Source organism: Calonectris borealis, chromosome 16 (assembly GCF_964195595.1).
Source record: "Calonectris borealis chromosome 16, bCalBor7.hap1.2, whole genome shotgun sequence".
Lineage (NCBI taxonomy): Eukaryota > Metazoa > Chordata > Aves > Procellariiformes > Procellariidae > Calonectris > Calonectris borealis.
Genome location: NC_134327.1, coordinates 20,035,627 through 20,053,653, shown reverse-complemented (window position 1 = coordinate 20,053,653; position 18,027 = coordinate 20,035,627). Strand labels below are relative to the sequence as shown.

General features: G+C 53.4%; 1 protein-coding gene across 1 annotated transcript in view; it reads left to right on the top strand.

Annotated features, from left to right (window-relative positions):
- The window catches only part of LOC142089020 (syntaxin-binding protein 4-like), a 45,502-nt gene that overhangs the window by 2,262 nt on the left and 25,213 nt on the right, over window positions 1-18,027 (top strand). Inside the window, exons 2-5 of the mRNA XM_075164900.1 lie at window positions 9,057-9,130; window positions 14,064-14,159; window positions 14,963-15,032; window positions 16,072-16,146. Coding sequence (XP_075021001.1) covers window positions 9,057-9,130; window positions 14,064-14,159; window positions 14,963-15,032; window positions 16,072-16,146 — 315 coding nt within the window. The remainder of the gene's footprint in view (window positions 1-9,056; window positions 9,131-14,063; window positions 14,160-14,962; window positions 15,033-16,071; window positions 16,147-18,027) is intronic.

Below are 18,027 nucleotides of genomic sequence, written 5' to 3'. Positions count from 1 at the left end.
GGGGACCTGGAGAGCCCAACCCCGAGGACAGACCGGTGGCCCGGCCGGCAGAGCAGGGTCCGCAGCCCCCATCAGCGACCATCCCCCGTTAGTAAGTTTATAACCAGCCCAATCCCCCAGCCCAGGGGATTTAGAAAGGCAGGTTTATAATCCTGTTAACCCTTCAGAGGAGCTGAGGCCCAAACCGGGGCTGCAGCGTGAGCCCCCAGGCAGAGCAGCAGATCGCCCACCTCGTGGGAGGGGGAGGAGGAGGAGGAGGGAGGAAGGCTTCCCCACATGCCACTGTGCCTCGGTCCTGCTGGGGCGATAATGAAGCGAGCTCGTTTGAGTTTTCCCCTGTGCTTATATTTAAATTGCGTTAATCCCCATCTCAGCTGGGTAGATGGGAGGTCTGGGCTGGACCAGATGTTGGGGGACGCTTATCTCGGCTGGGTACGGGGCTCTGGCACAAACACCTTTCCCAAAAACCTCTGGCAGACCAAGCCTGACCTTGCTTCCACCTGAAACAACCTCTCTTCCCAATCACTGCAGGACCGGCTAATTAAAGAGGCCCTTTTGCCTTTTCCTCAAGCAAAGCCTTTCAGAGCAGCACGGGAAGAGCTGCATGTCGATGGAGGGGTCTGTCCGTGGGAGAACACCCGTAACTCCTCTCCAAGCCCCAGCGGTCTCGGAGACCAGCTCTGCCTCGCCACCTCTGCCAGGCAGGCGCCCGCGGGCTGAGCTGCTTCTCACTGGGCAAGAAGCACCTCCAGAAAATGCTCCACCTCGGTTGACTTGATGCATATCTTTCAGGTGGGATCAGGTCCCTCCTGGAAGCCCCTGTCCCCACCAGGGTGTCGGTGATGGGCAGCGGAGACCTGACTTTAGACAGCAAAGGGTCATTGGGATGAGTCCCTCGTGCTGAAGAAATCCACTGGCTGAGAAGGATATTGGAAAACGGAATGAAATTTAGAGGAAGGTGATAAAAGGGGTCAAAGAACGGAAGAACCTGGCCAGCAGTGAGAGGTGGCATCTCCACCTGCCCACGGTCTCGGTGGCCAGGTGGTGCTGGCTCGTGGGGCAGATGCACTGGGAGAAGGGAGTCTTCCACCCTGAAGAGTGAGGAGATGCATCCAGCCCAGGGTGGAGACATCTTCCTTCAACAGATGGAGGGAGTAAGCTTGGAAAACTGCCTTGGCTTTAAAACCTCCTCACGTCTCCATCTTTAGACTAACAAGCAGGCTTTGGTTCAGGCAGGAGTGAATGGTGACCCACCCGCACAAGGAGTGGGGAGATGAAACGCTCCCCAGGAGCCACCTTCTGACCTCCGGGGCCAGAGGAGCCCCGTGCTTGGCTGCAGGGAGCGGAGCTGGGTCAGCGAGGGGGGTTGTTGGGATGGGGTAGGGGTGCTACGGCCCCTTACAAGGAAGGGACACTGCAGAGATCGGGACAATGACCAGCACTGGCCATCTGCCTCGGGGAGGAGGGGATGGGTGTGCAACCATGCAGGCTGCCCCTGGGCAGCCCCTCCGGTCCCCTGGGACCCCCCTCTTTGCCCCAGAGGAAGGGGATGAAGGAGCACCAAGGTCTGCACGGCCATCGAGAAGAGGAAGGTGCCCACAGGGTGCGGAGAGATCAATATGTCGGCCAGGCTCGTGGGGATGAGCTTTCTCCATGAGCGGTGTCGCAGGGCTCGGGGGAGCGGCGTCACCCCCCCGGGGCTGGCAGCACCACCCTCTGCCTGCAGGCGGTGGCTGAGGAGCGGCGGATGCCCAGGGCTGGGCAGAGGGCACCGCGGCGGGTGCACGGAGCTGCCGGTCCCTGGGTGCTCCCCAGAGTACCTGCCTGCCTTCTCCGCCAGTAGCTTCGGTAGTGGGGATTTGCTTCTTCCCTCTTCTGTTCAGACTCGTCTGTGAACGTCCCTGATCTTAGAGCTCGTTTGAAGCCGCTCCATGGGTAATGTTTACGAAAACGATGTGGGCTGCGCCGTGACTGTGGACAGCGTGCAGTTGCTTCCCAGCTTCACAGTAGCTGATTTATTTTGTTTGATTTATTATCAACGCTTTGTAGCTGATCCTGTAAGCAACACAATTGCATTTTCTGTTTTCTAATCAGATGCAAATGCCTCTTCAGCCCACACTAATTTTGTTTTGTCATGAAACAAATGTTGGGTCCTTATTAAGCAAGTGCTTGATGCCGCCTGGGCAGCCCTTTGCTCCCACCGCGGCTCCCGGCGTCGGTGGGACATGGGCAGAGACCATAACACAGTGCCCTGCCCGAGGGCTGCACCCTCCCACCTCAGAACTTCTTATTGCTGCTTGCTGGAGCCGAAAGCCCTCAGACAGACCTCACCGCCGCTGCAGGACGTCTTTCCACCTCTAATTCCCACCCACGCAAACCTGCTCGGACCCTGTTCCTCTGCTGAGCCGTGCACAGAGGCTCCCTGCGGGCTTGGTGATGCTGCTGTCAGCACAACCCGCCCGTCCCCAGGTCTGGCACCCTTGTGCCGCGGCTTTGCCGAGCTCAGGATCCTGCCTGGAGCCACGATTCGGTCCTGGCCTGGATGCCGTGGGAAGAGGAGAGGTGTGCGCTGCCCGGCGTGGTCCCAGCACGGAGGGTAGGGGTTTGGGGCCACGTTACCCAGGGAAGGCTGCCCCGAGTTGGGCACGGGCACAGCGGGAGCCAAACCTCAAAGGAGGCAGAAGACAGACCAAGGAAGAGATGCAGAAGAGCCTTTTCTCCACGGACAGGCTGAGGGCTGCTTTCCCAGGAGGTCCTTCGACCAACACGTAGAGGAGCGGCGGATAATAACGTAGCAGTGAATTGCACCTGCTCGTGATTTTCGGTTGGATAGAAAAGAAACTCTCATCAATTTTGTCGCATCCCTACCTCAACCATTACTTTCTATCCCTGATCCTAATGGTGCTTTCTAAAGCAAGAAGGCTGAGATCTGCTGCCCTGGTGCTGAAGGGCTCTCCCCTCAGGCAGCACACGGCTTGGCTGGAGGCAGGGAGGATCGCGTCCTTGTATTTAGGAGAAAATCCAAATTTAAAATGTGCTGCCAGGAAAACTCAGGGGGGAGAGAAGCGGGAGAGAGCATCCTTCCCACGGAGTCTGCAGACCTTCACGAAGGGATTGAAAACTAACACACTGAACGTCCAGGAGCTGGTCACTTCAAAGCCTGGAAGTCCAGAGGTGCTGTGTGTCCAGACAGCCCCGCTCTGGTACGGCGATGTATGGGGGTCCTCTGCAGTTGGGGAAGCGGAGCAGTTGTCTTCTTGGCTGTCCCACCAGCAGATAGACATCTCCTCTGACGTGCTGGAGATGTTTCTTTAGTTCTAGTTTCAGACAAGGTGGCTTTTCCACCTGCCAAAGGAGCTCCATGGGCTGTGGCTTGGGCTGCACAAGCCTTCAAGACCTCTTTGCCGTCAGTCAGTGCTGAAGGCTACGTTGCATGAAAAGATTGGTTCCTGGGCTTTAGCCTCAGTGTTGGGGCTGGAATAATTGAGGAGACGGAAGGCTCTATTTCTTTGCTTATATGGCCTTAACATGACCTGGAGATGATCCTACCTGAGCGGACAGAAGAACTGTTTGGCTGGGAAGAGCAGTCATTGAACCCCACAGTTTCAAACGAAAGTGTTTCATAAGAGACGAGCCTTGAGCGACGTCTTCCCACGCTGGACGTCTCTTTGCCCCCGCGCTGCCAACGCTGCCAATGACATCAAACCCACGACCTCCACCTATTGTGGGCCAGCTATTCCCAGCACTGTTTGCTTGTAGCCTGGGTAGGAAGGGCAAGGGGAGACTTGCATGATGAGAGAAAATAGCTTTCCTGTTGGTGGGGCTTGTTGCAGCCATCTCTTCCCCTCTTTTCTTTCTGAAACCTAGACAGATATACTGCCACCATCTTCTCCACCTGCTTCCTCTTGGCGATGGCCAAAGTTTGGCGGTTTGGAGAAGGTGCGATGCCCCGGAGGAGGAGGAGGCGGGATGGTGTGTAGGGCACAGCCAGCCCCATAGCAGCCTGCTTTGCCTCCCTGCTCCGCAGCAGCAAGCAGCAGCTCAGCCTGTGGGACGGGGGAAGAGCACCGCTGCAGCAGCGCTGGTACGTAACCCACTCCCTTTCCCTGCCTCTCCCCAGCGCTCCCAGTTCCTCTCTCCCCCATTCCCCCTTCGTAATCTCTTAGAAAAATGTATTGGAAATGCACCTGACTTGTGCTATATTTTGCTGTCGGCATTTTTTTACTTTATGGTCCTGCTCTAAGACTTATTTTGATTCCACTCATAGCTTCACCCACCCCTGCTTATACATGCTAGTATTAAGTAAAGCTGACTGATATAGTTTTGCTCAACTTTTTATATTAAAAATATTTTTTCAAGCAAAAAAACCTTTTCACATAGAAAAAAACCCAATTTTTTCAATGAGTTCAATGAATTTTCAAACTTATTTTTCTAGCAGTCAACTAAAAGGCGGACACGCAAGCTAAGCACATGTTTATACGCTGTCCAACCTTGCGGTGTTGGTTTGTACTTAATTCATGCTCCTTCCATTCACCCATTTATTTAAAAATGTAAAGTCTTGTCGGCGGTTCCCGGGGGTAAGAAGCCTGAGCTTTCTGGTTGGATTTACTCCGAGTTGCTCAGCTAGGTCCCAGCTCGTAAAGAGCTTGAGCACATGGCGTACCCCCTTGGCCAGTGGGATGTTTGCCTTCAACACCGGCTATACATAGCAGGCCTGGGACCCTTGGGCAGGTTATATGTGGCTCGTAAATCCTTCCTGAATGCCAGCCCGAGTTTTAAAACACTAAAAACCATCTGAAGCTATTTTGCTGAAACTTTTTCTAAATAAGACGGATGTTAATCGGCAGGAGGAGCATCAGCGTCTGATGCTTTTGCCAGGGTCAGTCTGTGTTTTGGAGGATGGAGTCAAGGATCTGAGGGTTTGGAGATAAACTTGGAAGCTGGGCCCTGCTCCTCTTCCCTGAGGGCCTCTTTGGTCCGATTTTCATTTACTTCACCACCTCGCAGACAAACGTGTGGTTTATTGCGACATCCCACCCAGCCGGTGTGAAGCATCGGCACACGGGAGGAGCGAGCGTGGCTCCAGGTGCAGCTGGCAGCCGTTGGCGGGACCGTGGTTGGACTGCTGAAGGATTTGGTTTCAAAGGTGCTGAGTACTCAAGCCCCAAAGAAACACATGCCCGTTGAGCGTGGAAATTGTTCCCTGAGATGCAGAAACCAGGGTGGATGAATTACTGAATTGCCAGGCAGGGAAATTCTCCCGTTTGCCTGCACGTTTTGGGTCGGGCTGGCCTGGCTCCAGCGAGCTCTCCTGCTCTCCCTCTGAAGTTGGGCAGAGAGGTCACCTTGTCCTGTTGACGTTGCCTCCAGCGCTTGTGCTATCCCTTTCCTTCAGCAGCGCTGATTTATTCCAGCCGAGGCTCTGGCCCATGACTCAAAGGGGTAATTCTGCAAATTAATTTATTAGTAGAGTCTCAAAGGACCTCCGAAGGTTGTACATTGAATTTTGGTGGTGGGAAGGAAATTGTCTCTTACTGCGACCGGGACAATTATTAGAGGACTTGAAGTATGATCGTTAGTGTAAGGGGCAGTTGAATTTGTGCGTCTGCTCTGCCACAAAACTTCCTGGCTAGCCTTGACCGAGTCACTTGGTACCAGAGCTGGGGGTCACCGGGCGCTTGGACCCTCCTGCCTTAATGGAAGATGGCGTTCGGCTCTTCGTGCCCTGGACATCATCCGTGGGATGGCAGGGGAAAGAGCATCTCCCCGCCGTTGGGTTGCTGTGAGGATGAGTAGCTCTGTGGGGCTCTCGGCGCAGGGAAGGCTGCAGCTGTCCAGCAGACTGGGAAATGGCCCCACGTGCAACTCCTTGCACTTAGTGCGATTTGGCCAAAGCCTTTGTGCAGACGTGGACTAGGTGCTGGCCATGCCTTGCTTTGGTGGGGTGCGCGTAATGTATCGCCCGATGCGCCTACATTTGATATCTAGTTGGCATTATTTATCCAAATTTTGATCTTGCAGCTAAATTAATTCATTTTTTAGGAGAGTTTTGGCCACCAACGTCTAGTCCACTTGGTTTTTAATATTTCATCTGAATGCCCCCAAATGGAAGTCACTTTAAAAAAAGCAATTAAAATGCAGGAAACCTTCGCACTGTCATTATTTTAAAGCACCTTGAACTTGCCCAGCAAGGCTTCTCACGGCCATTGGGGAAGCTCTTGCTAATGAAATTAGTTGTTCGTGCATGGGAAAAGTAATATCCAACAGCACCAGGCGCAAGGAAATATTTGGCAAAGAGTTTGCAGTCCCAAGCAAGCACGTCCATATCTGATCCCCAGCTGTGCTGGACTGATGTACGCTGATGCTCAGCTAATGAGGGTACCGCTAATGGGGTCTGGCCCGGAGTCTGCTGGGAGATGCTGTGGGAACAGCACGAGAAAGACACCGTTGGTGGAGCCGGGGCCAAGAGCCTACCTGTGACCCCAGCTGTCCCCCAGAGTTGGCAGGGCTGCAGGACCTGTGTCCTCCCACTGCCCGCAGCTCCAGGGGAGCATCTTTCCTGGGAATTCCTCTTCGTTTCACGCCATGCCTGCCAAGATCACAGCCCTGCTCCTGCTGAGCTCCGTTCCTGCTCACTGGCCAACCTTGGATAATCTCGTTTCATGCCTCCGTCCCCACATCCCACAAAACGGGGGTCACGCTGCTGCTCTGGCTGGGTGATGTGCGGCAAGACAGGGGTGGAAGAGGCTGTTTAAAGGCAAATCATACTTCTGACCTCCCAACAGATTGCGGAACAGCTGAACTTGCTTTGTATTAAGAGGGAAATGCTGTGGGCTGGAAAAGATGCTAAAAGAAAAAAAAAAAACCCAACCCTAAACCCCTAAGTGCTACAGTCTGTTATTACTTCCAAAGCTTTGCTATGGCTTTTAATCCTTTCGGGATGGCGAGCACACATGTCCCGCACCGAACGCTGCCCTTCATCCCTGGGGGGGCTGTTCCCAGAGACGCACAATAGGATGCATCCAAATAATTACCCTGGTGTATTAACGATGAGTGCGACAGCCCTGCTGGGGGGGCTGGCGGAGCTCCCTCCCCGCTTGTTCGGGAAGGCGCTTGCGATGGGCCATGTTGGCTTTGGCTTGCGTAAGCTTTAATCTAAAGTTGGATATGTTTTTAGCTGATCTGTGTTAATGTTGGCTGGAATTAACATGCATACGGGGAGACCACGTGACCCCCTCCGACCTCCCCCTTTTTTTTTTTTCTTTTCTTTTTTTTTTTTTTTTTTTTATCGCTTTAATGGATTCCTGCCAAATCAGAGTGGCTGGCGCCCGGCAGGGCTGGGCTGCTGCCGCCAGCAAGATGCCTGCCGTCTCTGTCCTTTACAAGGGAGCCATCATCATCAGCAGGTAATCCCCCCCGCAGCCGGGCAGGAATCGGGGAGGGGGCACGGGGCAGCCCTGGGGGTCCCGGTGGCCACCTCTAGCCAAGGGTCATCTGCTGTAGCTTCTCCAGGACCAGGGTTTGGTGGCAGAGATGGCTCGCGTGCAGCAGGAAGAGCTGAGGACATCATTGCTAGCGCCTGCTGTTGGGTTTCTTGCGTCTCTAGCATTAGCGAAGCTCGCTTCTGCTCCGCCGTTCGTGCATCAATCAGGGATAAAAGTTGATCGTATCAAGCAGGCATCTGCTTTACCGAAACCTCCATCCTTAGGTCGCGTTTCAGCCCGGTTTGAGCTATTTCTGTTTACTCGTGGTGGAGTTTCCTCGGTGATTTACTCAAAATACTCTGAAAATCCTGGATGGTAAGTTGAACCAGTCTGGGCCCAGGGCTGCTCTGGCTTCCCAGGACATCTTCAGGCTCTATTTTCTGACAGCCAGATGTGGCCAGTTGTTTGTCCAGTCTCTTGAATATGTGAAACATTGCAAGAATATCAAGGTGGGGTATTTTTAAAGAGGAGAAAAGGCTTCCAGTCTGAGTCTTAAGAGGTGGGTGTTACTGGCTTTGCAGATAGCTTGATATTTTGAGAGGTATTTTGGATGCCTGCAAAGAGAAGCACCCGAGGTTTATTCCTCTCCTGCATCCCACTGGACTTGGAGGAGCCTGTTGTGCCCCACGGTGTTGTCCCTCCTCAGCTGTATCCAGATTTGGGATCCGATAGTGATTCAGAAACTTCTTTTCTCTTGCGACTTAAATCCTGGGAAACGGAGGTTTTGGGAGCCCCTCACCCCTGGTTTCCCACCTGGCACCCCTGGCTCTGGGTCCACCCATCCTCATGTCCACCCATCCTCACGGGGGTGACCATCGCGGGCCACCCAAGGAGGAGAAGCGCCGATGGTCCCGGTTTGGAGTCCGGGGTCCCCAGCTAGGGCAGAGTGGAGCTTTCGGTGTCATTTATTTGGGACACCCACCTGGCCAGCGGGTGTTTAGGGGGAGACTGTGGGGCGGTTGGGAGAGTTACTTGGCGTGGGGGCAACTCAGGTGTACGATGCTCTTCCACCCGCTTTGGCTTGCGATGAGAAGCTCCCACCCTTGACCTGGCGAGGCAGGGACTTGAAGCGGCTCGGCAGATCTTGCATCCCCCTTTTCCAACCCCCTGCCAGAGGGATGGAGACCGCCTGCGTTACAAAACCTGGGGAGCAGATCGTGCCCGGCTGTCTTCATTACCGGCTGTCTGTATTTGTGAAACTGGTTTATTCCCGGAACATTGGTCCGAGCCCTGATCTCATTTCCCGGGAGCTGGACAGCTGTCCAGCCCCGTTAATCTGGGGTAATGAATCACAGGCAGGTCCATCAGATTTGCTGGGTGGGGAGGATGACGTCCAGCCCCGCACATATTCTCTCATTTATCTGTATAAACTTTGGGGGAGGTGGGAGGGGGTTGCTTTTTGCCAGCGTGGGCTTCATATGTGGGGCCGTGTCCCTCAACCTGCGTGTCTACACCGTTCCGTGGGCAGCGTCGGGGGTGGTGGGAAGGATGCGCCTGTGCACGTTGGCTGGGCGCCCGCGCATCTCTTTATTTCAGCCCGTGAAAGAAAGATGCCTCTCTTCTCTCTCCCAGGACGCTCATGGGACCGTATGGGATGGATCGAACCGTGCACTGCTTTGATTTCTACGACTGTGCAAACGGGCTGGGTGAGTACTGAACCTCCGCAAGGTATGTCGGGGTGGGCTGGGGCAGCTCGAACGTCCCCCAGCACCCGTGTCGTGCCTTCCTATGTGAAGTTTGGTATCTCACAGAAAAACTGGTTCTTGTGCCTGCCTGTGTCGAGCATCTGATCGCACCTTTTGACCTTAAAATAAGGTCAAAATCCCAACTAATTCCCCGCTGACGGTGAGCAGCGGCAGTGCTGAGAGCTGTGCAGGAGCCTGGGGCCAGAGCCCCTCCCCTGAGCAGGACAGGGGGGAAAATGGCTTTTCAGAATTTTCTGCTGAATGAATTAAATTAAAATTTAAAATTAAAAAAAATTAAAAATTTAAAAAAAAAAAAATCCCAAGTACTTCCAGGGCCCTCGGGACGCCACCCCGACGGGTGACGCAGGGCGGGGTATATGAGTTGTTTTTGGAAAGTTTGGCCCATGGGTAAGGGTATGAACACCGAGCGAGTCAGACGTCCTTCCACGGTGCTCTGAACATCAAAGCATGGAAGAGAAGGCAAAAGAGATGGTCATATCCATCAGAACATGAGAAATAGCCACGGGTTCATGAAACTCAGCCTGAAAGGATCCGGAATAGCATCTCATCTGACCTCTGAGTACCCAGCAGCAAAAACACTGGAGCTCTTTCACGGACTTCATAAAAAATTGCAATCCTGCATCAGGATTTCTCAGGGTCCACCACGCAGTCTCCTCCACTATTTTTAATTGCGAGTGCAGCCCATCATCCCGCAGAGCAGCTGCGGGCCCCTCGGTGAAGTCCCTGGGTGACCACCTGGGGACCCCTCCTGTGAAGTCAAACTCACCAGAGAAACAAGGTCAGGTTTCCTGAGACCTGAGATTAATTATAGATTCATTATTGGCTGTTTCCAGCTCCTGGGTAACGGGGCTTTCTGCCGTGGAGGAAAGGCTTTGCTGACTCTTCTCCTGGTCTTCTCTTCACGATGTTGATGTTCACAGGAGCTCAGAGAAATGTCTTTTCTCGGTGAATATGATATTTTAATCTCCAGAGGTGGATTTGGTTGAGTTGATGGGATTTTAGCTGTTGGGTTAGATTAGCTCGTTGAAGGAGGAGACCCAGAAAAGCCTGACGGGGCTGCCGCTGACCTCTGGAAGAGGTGCACCGACGTTACAGCCCACTGCGAGCCACTCTGGGTCCCAGTACTCCTCCTTTCCCCCAGCCTATGGCCAGGGGGTCTTTGCAGGGTCTTGCAGACCCTCTACAGGGTCTTGCAATGTGCTGCAGGAATAATGTGGATTTTCTTAATGCCATCATCAGCTTTCTTCATCCTCTCTTGTGAGGCTCGAAACACTCGAGACAAGCGGTCATCCTCCAGAAATCATCCCTCTCTGCCGAGGACCAAGCGGTGCTTGCAGGAGCCCGTGTCTGCCACAGGTGTAGCTGCTCAGAATATGTTTTTTGGGGAAAAACGTTCTCCATGAGTTTCTTATGTTCAGATGTGGGTGTCATTCCAGCAGAGTTTCTTTAGGGCAGCATCAGCCCGCTCGGTGCCGGCGTGGCAGGTCAGCGTTTGGCCCCGGGTCTGTTGCTCTGTGGCTTTAGGTGGAAACCCACATGTGAACCTCAGCAGAAGTTCAAAGGGGTTACCTGGCGGCTCCCTAAAACCTGAACTTTGAATTAAAGAATAGCCATCAAAGGGAAGTGCTGATTAAGGAGCATTTCTCAGAAACACTGAGATCCCATTATCTTGACCTTCATCTTAGGACAGGGCAACGAGTGATTCACCTCCAATCTGTCCCTTCCTCCAGACAGAAAAAGCTGGCCAGGGCTGCGAGATCAACAGAGGGATTAAGGGAAATGTAATTGAACATTGCTAGCTTAGGCGCAAAGCGGGCAGCCGCTCTCCGTGCGGACGGCCAGGAGCGTGGCACGGCGGCCGGTGGGGCCGGGATGTACCGGAGATGATTACAGTTGGCCTAAACAACCAGATTAGCCAGGACACCCCTTGACCCGTGGTATAGGGAGCCGGGAGCAGGTGAGGTTACAGCCTGAGAAGTTGAGAACTGCGACGCTGGCATTAGTGGGAGTAGGTTTAGATGTGCCAGAGAAGCTTGAGGGTCTGGAAGAAATTTATAGTATTGTTAAGAATCTCAAAAAACCACCATCTCGGTCAGTCTGACCTGTGGGCCCACCCGCAGTTTCCCCAAAAACATTTATTCTGTGAAAGAGAAAATACTGGGGACATGGGCATCGGCTCCAGGACCTTTGCCAGAAAGGAAAGATTAAAGAGAGAGATCCAAAATAGGCTAGATTATCTGGCCCTAAGTATGACTTAATAAGCATTATACCGGGACTTTGATGCTGTGATAATTAAAGAGCCGTTATTTACCTACACTGGGTCCCAAATATAAATTCGATTGAAATAAGTGTTTCTAAAATACGAAGACTCCTAGGAATGCTACCACCACAACCTTTGATGATTCGGGTTTGTTGCAATCAGTCCTGGGCTGTCCCACGGCTCGGTCCGAGCCCTGGCAGGGGTGAGCTCTTCCTCCTCCTCCTCCTCCCGGGGACTCCCCGGTGCATCTCTCGGGGGGCAGGACGGGCAGCCGCAGCGCCGCGGCCACAAGGCGATGGGTGGGAGGGCAGCGTGGGCAGAGCCTGGCAGCACCCAGCGGGTTTGCCAACACAGGAATTAAAAGTCAGGGTTTTTTCCTCTCCCCCCCATCAAAGTTTGAGTGTGTCTGGGAGCAATACTGTGAGTAATCACCGATTTTAATAACAAGATCGGATTTTCTCCTGACATCGTTGGGGATAAAGGAGGATTTGTAGATACTTCAGCTATATTAAGCCATTATTACAATTGATTTGCGGACACAAAAGGGAAATGAGTCATTATTGATTTGATACCTCGGCAGAGGAGCCTGTCACAAGCAGGTCCCGTCAGGCTGCTGGGTGATGCTACAGCTGCGCCTCTTCCGAGATGCAGATTTTTACATGATTTGTCTAATGCGTTTTATCGTTCCTAATTACTTCATGTTCCGGTGTGAAGAAAGACACACGACGACTTCTTGAGTCATTCCCTTGGCTTAAGCCGGACTTCCAGTGTCCTCCCCATCCAGGGGAATCAATGGGGCTTTCCTTCTGCAGGACCCCCCATGCCAGGGGTTTCCCAAACCCATCCCAAGTGTCAGCCTGCTCTCCAGGGTCTCTCTGCCAGCTGGTGGCAAAGCCCACCAGCAGCCACCCCAGCCCGGTCGGGAACCGAGAAGCTTTCCAGCTGAGCATCCTCGGTGATGAGCAGGTTTTATCTTGTGCAGCGGGCTTTGGGGCTGCAGCATCTCTTCCCCGCTTTGGTCCGCAGGAGCCTGACCTGTCCCCATGCCTTGGTGAGGCTCACGCCGCTCGGAGATACGTCTTTTGGGCAATATTTCCAATTTTAGTGAATTTCTTAAAAAATGCAATGGAGAACAACATTGGTGCCTTTTCCTGACGTGTTTTGCCATGAATTGCCATCAGTAAAACAGCTCCTCCCGGACACCCGGGGGATGTATAGTTTAATGCACCAAGCCCAGGGAATAAACTCCAGCACTTGGATGGGGCTGGGGTTTTGTGCTTGGGAGAAGCAGCAATTGGTGCGTATGGGAATGAAATGAAAAATTGTGATAAATCTGTTTTTAATCACAGTTTTTATGTAAGGTGACTTGCGAGACAAGGTCTTTCCCTAGAGGTAGCTGAAAACTGCGAGGGTCCTTAGAGCAGAGCTTGGGTTATAAAGAGAAGGGAACTAGGGATGGAAATAGTGCCGTTGTCCCAAGTAATCCCAGTCCAGGGTCTCCTCCTCTTCCCTCCTGCTCGTTTCAGACAGGGGTCTCATGTTTTGGGGAAGAAGCTGCACTCTGTCCCTCTGGAGGGAGGTGTTTCTTGCACGGGGTCACTTCGTGCATCCCAGGACCCCGGCAGGGCTCAGCGCAGCTCATCACCCCAGCACAGCAGCCAGAGGATGAAGCTGGCTTCACGCTGGCAGTGCCCCTCTCTGCGGTGCCGCCTGCCCGCAGCGTGCCCTCCTGTCCAGAGCAGCAAAATACCTGACTGGCGACTCTCGGGAGAGATTTGTTAATTAAAGCCAGGCTTTTTAATCCTGCTGTCCACAGCCTGAATCTTCGAAGGAGGACTTAATGAGCCCTGGACAAATAAGTCTTTTGGGCCTTTCCCTGCCAGCCAGCTCATGCACGCCAGCAGGGACAGGTCCCATGCCTGGAGAGGTGGCCGTGCAGCGTGAGAGCCCTTTGCCAAGGTGCTGCTACGGGGGGTTTCACCGCACCAAAGGTCACCTCTGCACCCTGGCTCCTGCCTCTGGGCTGCTCCTCTCGGGGTCAAACACTGACAAAAAGTGGCTGCTCCTGATGTGCAGCTCTGCCACGGGCGGCAGCTTCGAGGGCTGCGGAGGAGATGCTGCTGGAGCCTGGCAGGCGGGCGAGCTTGCAGCGGGGATGTTCTCACCACCGTATCGAACCTGGGGCTTGTCCAGATGTTGCACCTCGAAGGGGGTTTCCTGGGGAAACGCTTGTCCCCAGTGATGTTTCCTATGACAAGTCTCATCAGAGACATGGTCACAGTCACCCATCACTGATTTAACTGCAAGCGAGGAACTTGGGGTTGGGGAAGGGGGTCGCTCCTTGCCTACGCCTTTCTCGGAAGCTTTGTCTCCGTAGCTGTTGCTCCGAGCAGGTGCTATCAGATGCCTTTAGCCTTTGTGTTGTGTCCTGTTGCTTCTGCTGCTGCTTGTGTAACGCAGGGACATGGGGCTTTCCACAAACAGTTTTTAGAAGGGGTGTCAGGGGGTGCCGGGATGCCTGGGAGCTGTGCCGGAGGCTGCGTCCCTCCAAGACGGCCCATGGAAACTGCACTTCATTGTGTCTTTGTGTGACGGGCATTTCTCTTCCTCCAGGTATTAAGGTAATTGGTGGCATCAAGGAACTCACCGGAGAAGAATATGGAGTTTATGTCAAGAGGATCCTTCCAGGGGGTGTTGCTTACGTGGACGGTGAGTTAAACATGGCGCGGAGTACCGCAAAGTCTGAGACAAGCCAAAAGACCGTATATTTATTTTATACGTTACCTTATCAGACATTTCAGGTGCTTCCTCCCACATTTTCCAGCAGTGGGGCTATTTTTTTACTGTGGCAATCATTGTAAGATCCAACGGCAGCCTTGCCTTGGCTTCTCAGCATATGTATGATTGCTCTGTGTCTTTAAAGCAGGATCCATCCCTGCTACACAAAGAACTTCACTTTGCTGCCTGTCCTTTCCCACGTGCCACTGGCTGCCTGTAGCCCCAAAATGACTGGAGATCCTTGTGCAAATTCAGCTCTGCTCTAGGCCACTGATTTCATGTTGAGCATCTTCAAATAAGGAGGTATTAGGCAGGGCTCTGCAGAGTTCACCTTTCGTAACTTCAGCCAGAATGATTTATTGGTTTTTTTTCAAATGTTACAACATCATTTTTCCGTCTAATAAAGAAAAATAAATCCAGAACAGGTGGAGGTGCCACTCGTGGTTTTCTACTTGACCTCAAACTGAATTAAGTAAAAGCTTTATTGCATTTTTTGGTATTTACTTTCGTAACTTCCCCCAGCAGAGGAAGTGCTGCAGCGTTGCATGGGTTGTTCAGGGAGGCTGCAGAAACTTCATCTATGGACACCTTGAAAAACAGGTTGGATGAGCATCTCGGGAACGACCTATGCATATTTCATCCTGTCTCTGGGCAAAGTCAGGAACTGCCCAACCTCTCCCAGTCCCTTCAAGCTGTATTTTCTCCAGTTTCTATCCATTAGTTTTCTTTTCTAGGGCGCCTGCAGCCAGGAGACCAGATCCTGGAGGTCAATGGAGATTCCTTAATTGGGGTTACAAGCGAGAGGTACCATATCCACACGGAAATTTTGCATTCCTGTTGCTTTTGTATAATTCTGTGAAGTGGTTTAGGTTGCAGGTTGCACAGAGGACACCAGGGCATCGCTTTGTCTCTGCTCTGACGCAGCCAGCGCTGTTCCTGAGAGCCAACTTTGGAATGATCAAACGAAAAGTTTCTATATAAAAATAGACGGTTGAACCCAAACTGTATTTGTGAGATGTTCAGACGTTTCCCCAAAATGCTGAGTTTTTAACAGCTCCTGGCACCCCCACTCCATCTGCCGCAGCTTCCCAGCAAGCCCCGCAGCTCCCAGCACCGGAGATTAGCCAGTACCTAAGCCCGACAGCGCTGCTCTGCGCAGGGATTCCCTCCGGAGCTGCAGTGCAGCCCCTCAGCTCCCTGCCAAGAAAATAATTAACTGATCCAGAGGAGTACCGCACTTCTGGGGCACCCCTTTTCCATTAAATGTGGTGCTAGCCCACTGCTGCCTTGCACTTCTGCATGGCGTGCTTAGGCTGGATGGAAGCTTGGGAAGCAGCACGAGGAGCTTCTCCTGCTCCCAAACCCCCAGTGCGGCTGGGTTTGATGAAGGAGGTCCCCGAGGACATCTCTGCAGCTGCAGGGAGGCTGCCTCTGGCCCCCCGCACGTTGCCCTGACTCTCACGGGGACCCGTCTATTTTGAACCAGAAAGTGGTCGTCCCTGAGACGGAAACTTCCCGAGGGAGGAGATGTGCTGGGAGTATTTGCTCACTGCCACGTGCATCTTCTGGGTCTGCTTTGTTATTGGGAACTTCTAATTTAGTGCAGAAGTGAAAATCAGGGAAAATCAGGCTGCACTTGGCTGCCCTCCAGCCCTGCTGCCAGGGCAGGGAACGGGGCTGCTCCACAGGCGTCCAACCAAAAAAAGTCACTTGGCTGCTGATGGGGTTTGCCCAGGCCATGGGTCTCTGCCCAGTTTGCCGTGAGCCTTGACACGCGGCCGGGCGAGCTCGGTGGAGCATCGCTGCAAGCCGGCACTGATGTGTTGCGGTCCTTGTCTCGCAGGGCCGTGGACATCCTGAGGACGGCATCAGCCACCAGCCACATGCGCCTTCTTATAGCCCGCGATGACGACGCCAGGTAAGGGGTCTCATCTCACGCCGGGAAGGGGGATCGCAGCACATGTCGGCACCGTAGCTGGACTGCCTTTGAGCTAACTGGGCTCAAAGCCCATGGAGAAGACGGAGGTGGCCAAGGGTCTTTGATAACTGTACGCCGGTGGGAACGCGCTGGAGCTGTAATGGGAAGGGAAGCAAAGCTGGTGGCTCCCAGCTGCAGACCTGGCTCCAGCCCAGCCTGTGCCAGGTCCGTGGGGCATCCCGGCATCGAGCAGATTTCCGCAGGCGTTTCCCCAGCAAGGACCAGCTCCAGCCTCGGCTGTAGGGTGGCATGGGCTCCTTCAGCTCTGCTGCGTGGTGCTGAGCTGCCTATGGCTTATCACGTCCTGCACAGAGCTTTGGATGAAGACATAAAGGGACAGCAGGATCTTCCCCTTCCTTTCCAGTTAGACACGTTGGGTTAAGGTCTTCCTTCCCCAGAGGATTCCTCCTTCTCAGGGAGGATGAGCAGTTTTCCCCTCGCCGCTCCCTGGAAAACCCTGCTTTCTCTAGAGAGGCTTGGAGGATTCAAAAGGAGAGGGAAAGAGTTCAGTTCTGTCTTGGCCGGGCTTAAGCTGTGTGGGACAACGATGGTGTCATGAGAGAGGGCAGGGCTGTGGAAACCGAGGTATGGGATTAGTGGGGTCCTTTGCTCGCACCCCCTGGGAGATCTGGTGCAATGTGCTGGAGCATCCTCTCCCTGTTTAAAAGCAACACAGGTCTGGAAACTTGAGGTACGCCAGGAACTGCCGAAATGAGAGTGGGTTTAGGCAGCGCGCGGTCGTGGGCAGGCAGGCTGGTGGCACCGAGGCTTTGCGCTGCACGTGGGTGGCTGAAGATCACAGTCATTTGCTCAACGCACCCGCATCCCGTTAGCGTCACTGATGATGGTTTCATTCCTTATCCATCAGCAGCTGCGGAGCGTTACTGCCTTAGCAGAATAGTGAGAGTGCTGTAATGACAGGGACGAGACTAATTTTGACACAGTAATATTCTGGCGGAAGGATTATTTGCTATTAATGACAGACTGCTTTTTACCTACCTCTATTCCGCTCTTCCAGTGAAAATAACATCTCAAATTATTATATTAACTGCAAGCCTTTCAGCAGCTGCTGAGGAAGCACTGGGTGAAGCGAGCAGGTCACCAGAGCTAGACTGGGGAGTCGGACCATCTTTTGGTCTGAGTGAGGATGCGCAGGATGCGCCTCTGCCGCAGCGGTCCCCTGCCTTGCCTTAGGGGTGGAAGGGGCAGGGGGCATCTCTGTCCCCTCTCTGGGTGGCTGTTGCCGGGGCTGGTCCCCAGCAGGAGGGATGGGTTCCCGCAGCGGAGCAGCTCCCTGCGCCCAGCAGCAGCAGGGTTTGCTCAGGGAAACGCTTTATTTCTCAGCCAGAGCCCTCAAAGCAGGTTTTCTGCCTTCACCCATGCTGATCTCTGCCAAGTTGTTCAGGCATCTCGATGTGCCTCCTAATATCTTAAATTGCAGCAGATGTTTCTTAAACTATAGGCAGGCGTGGCTTTGTCGGCGGCTCCAGCTCCTTCGTGCATCTGCCGGCAGTCCCCCATCGCCCCGCGGAGGAGCTGCTCGTAAACCCACCGAGGGAGCCTGGGAGGGCAACAAAACTTTAAGCAATTGATTTGGCCTCCGTTTGCTGTTGGTTAGCTGTTAAATCTGCAAAAGGTTAGCCGGCGGGAGAGTGGGGAAGTAATCAGTTTATTTATTTTTTTTCTTTTTAAAGATTTGCAGAGATTTCACTCACGTAATCATCTCGCAAACTGTTTAATACACAAATACGTATCTCCAGGATTAAGGGCTGTGGAAACAGGGGAAGGATTTTTCTGCTTTCTACTCCCCCCCCCCCCCCC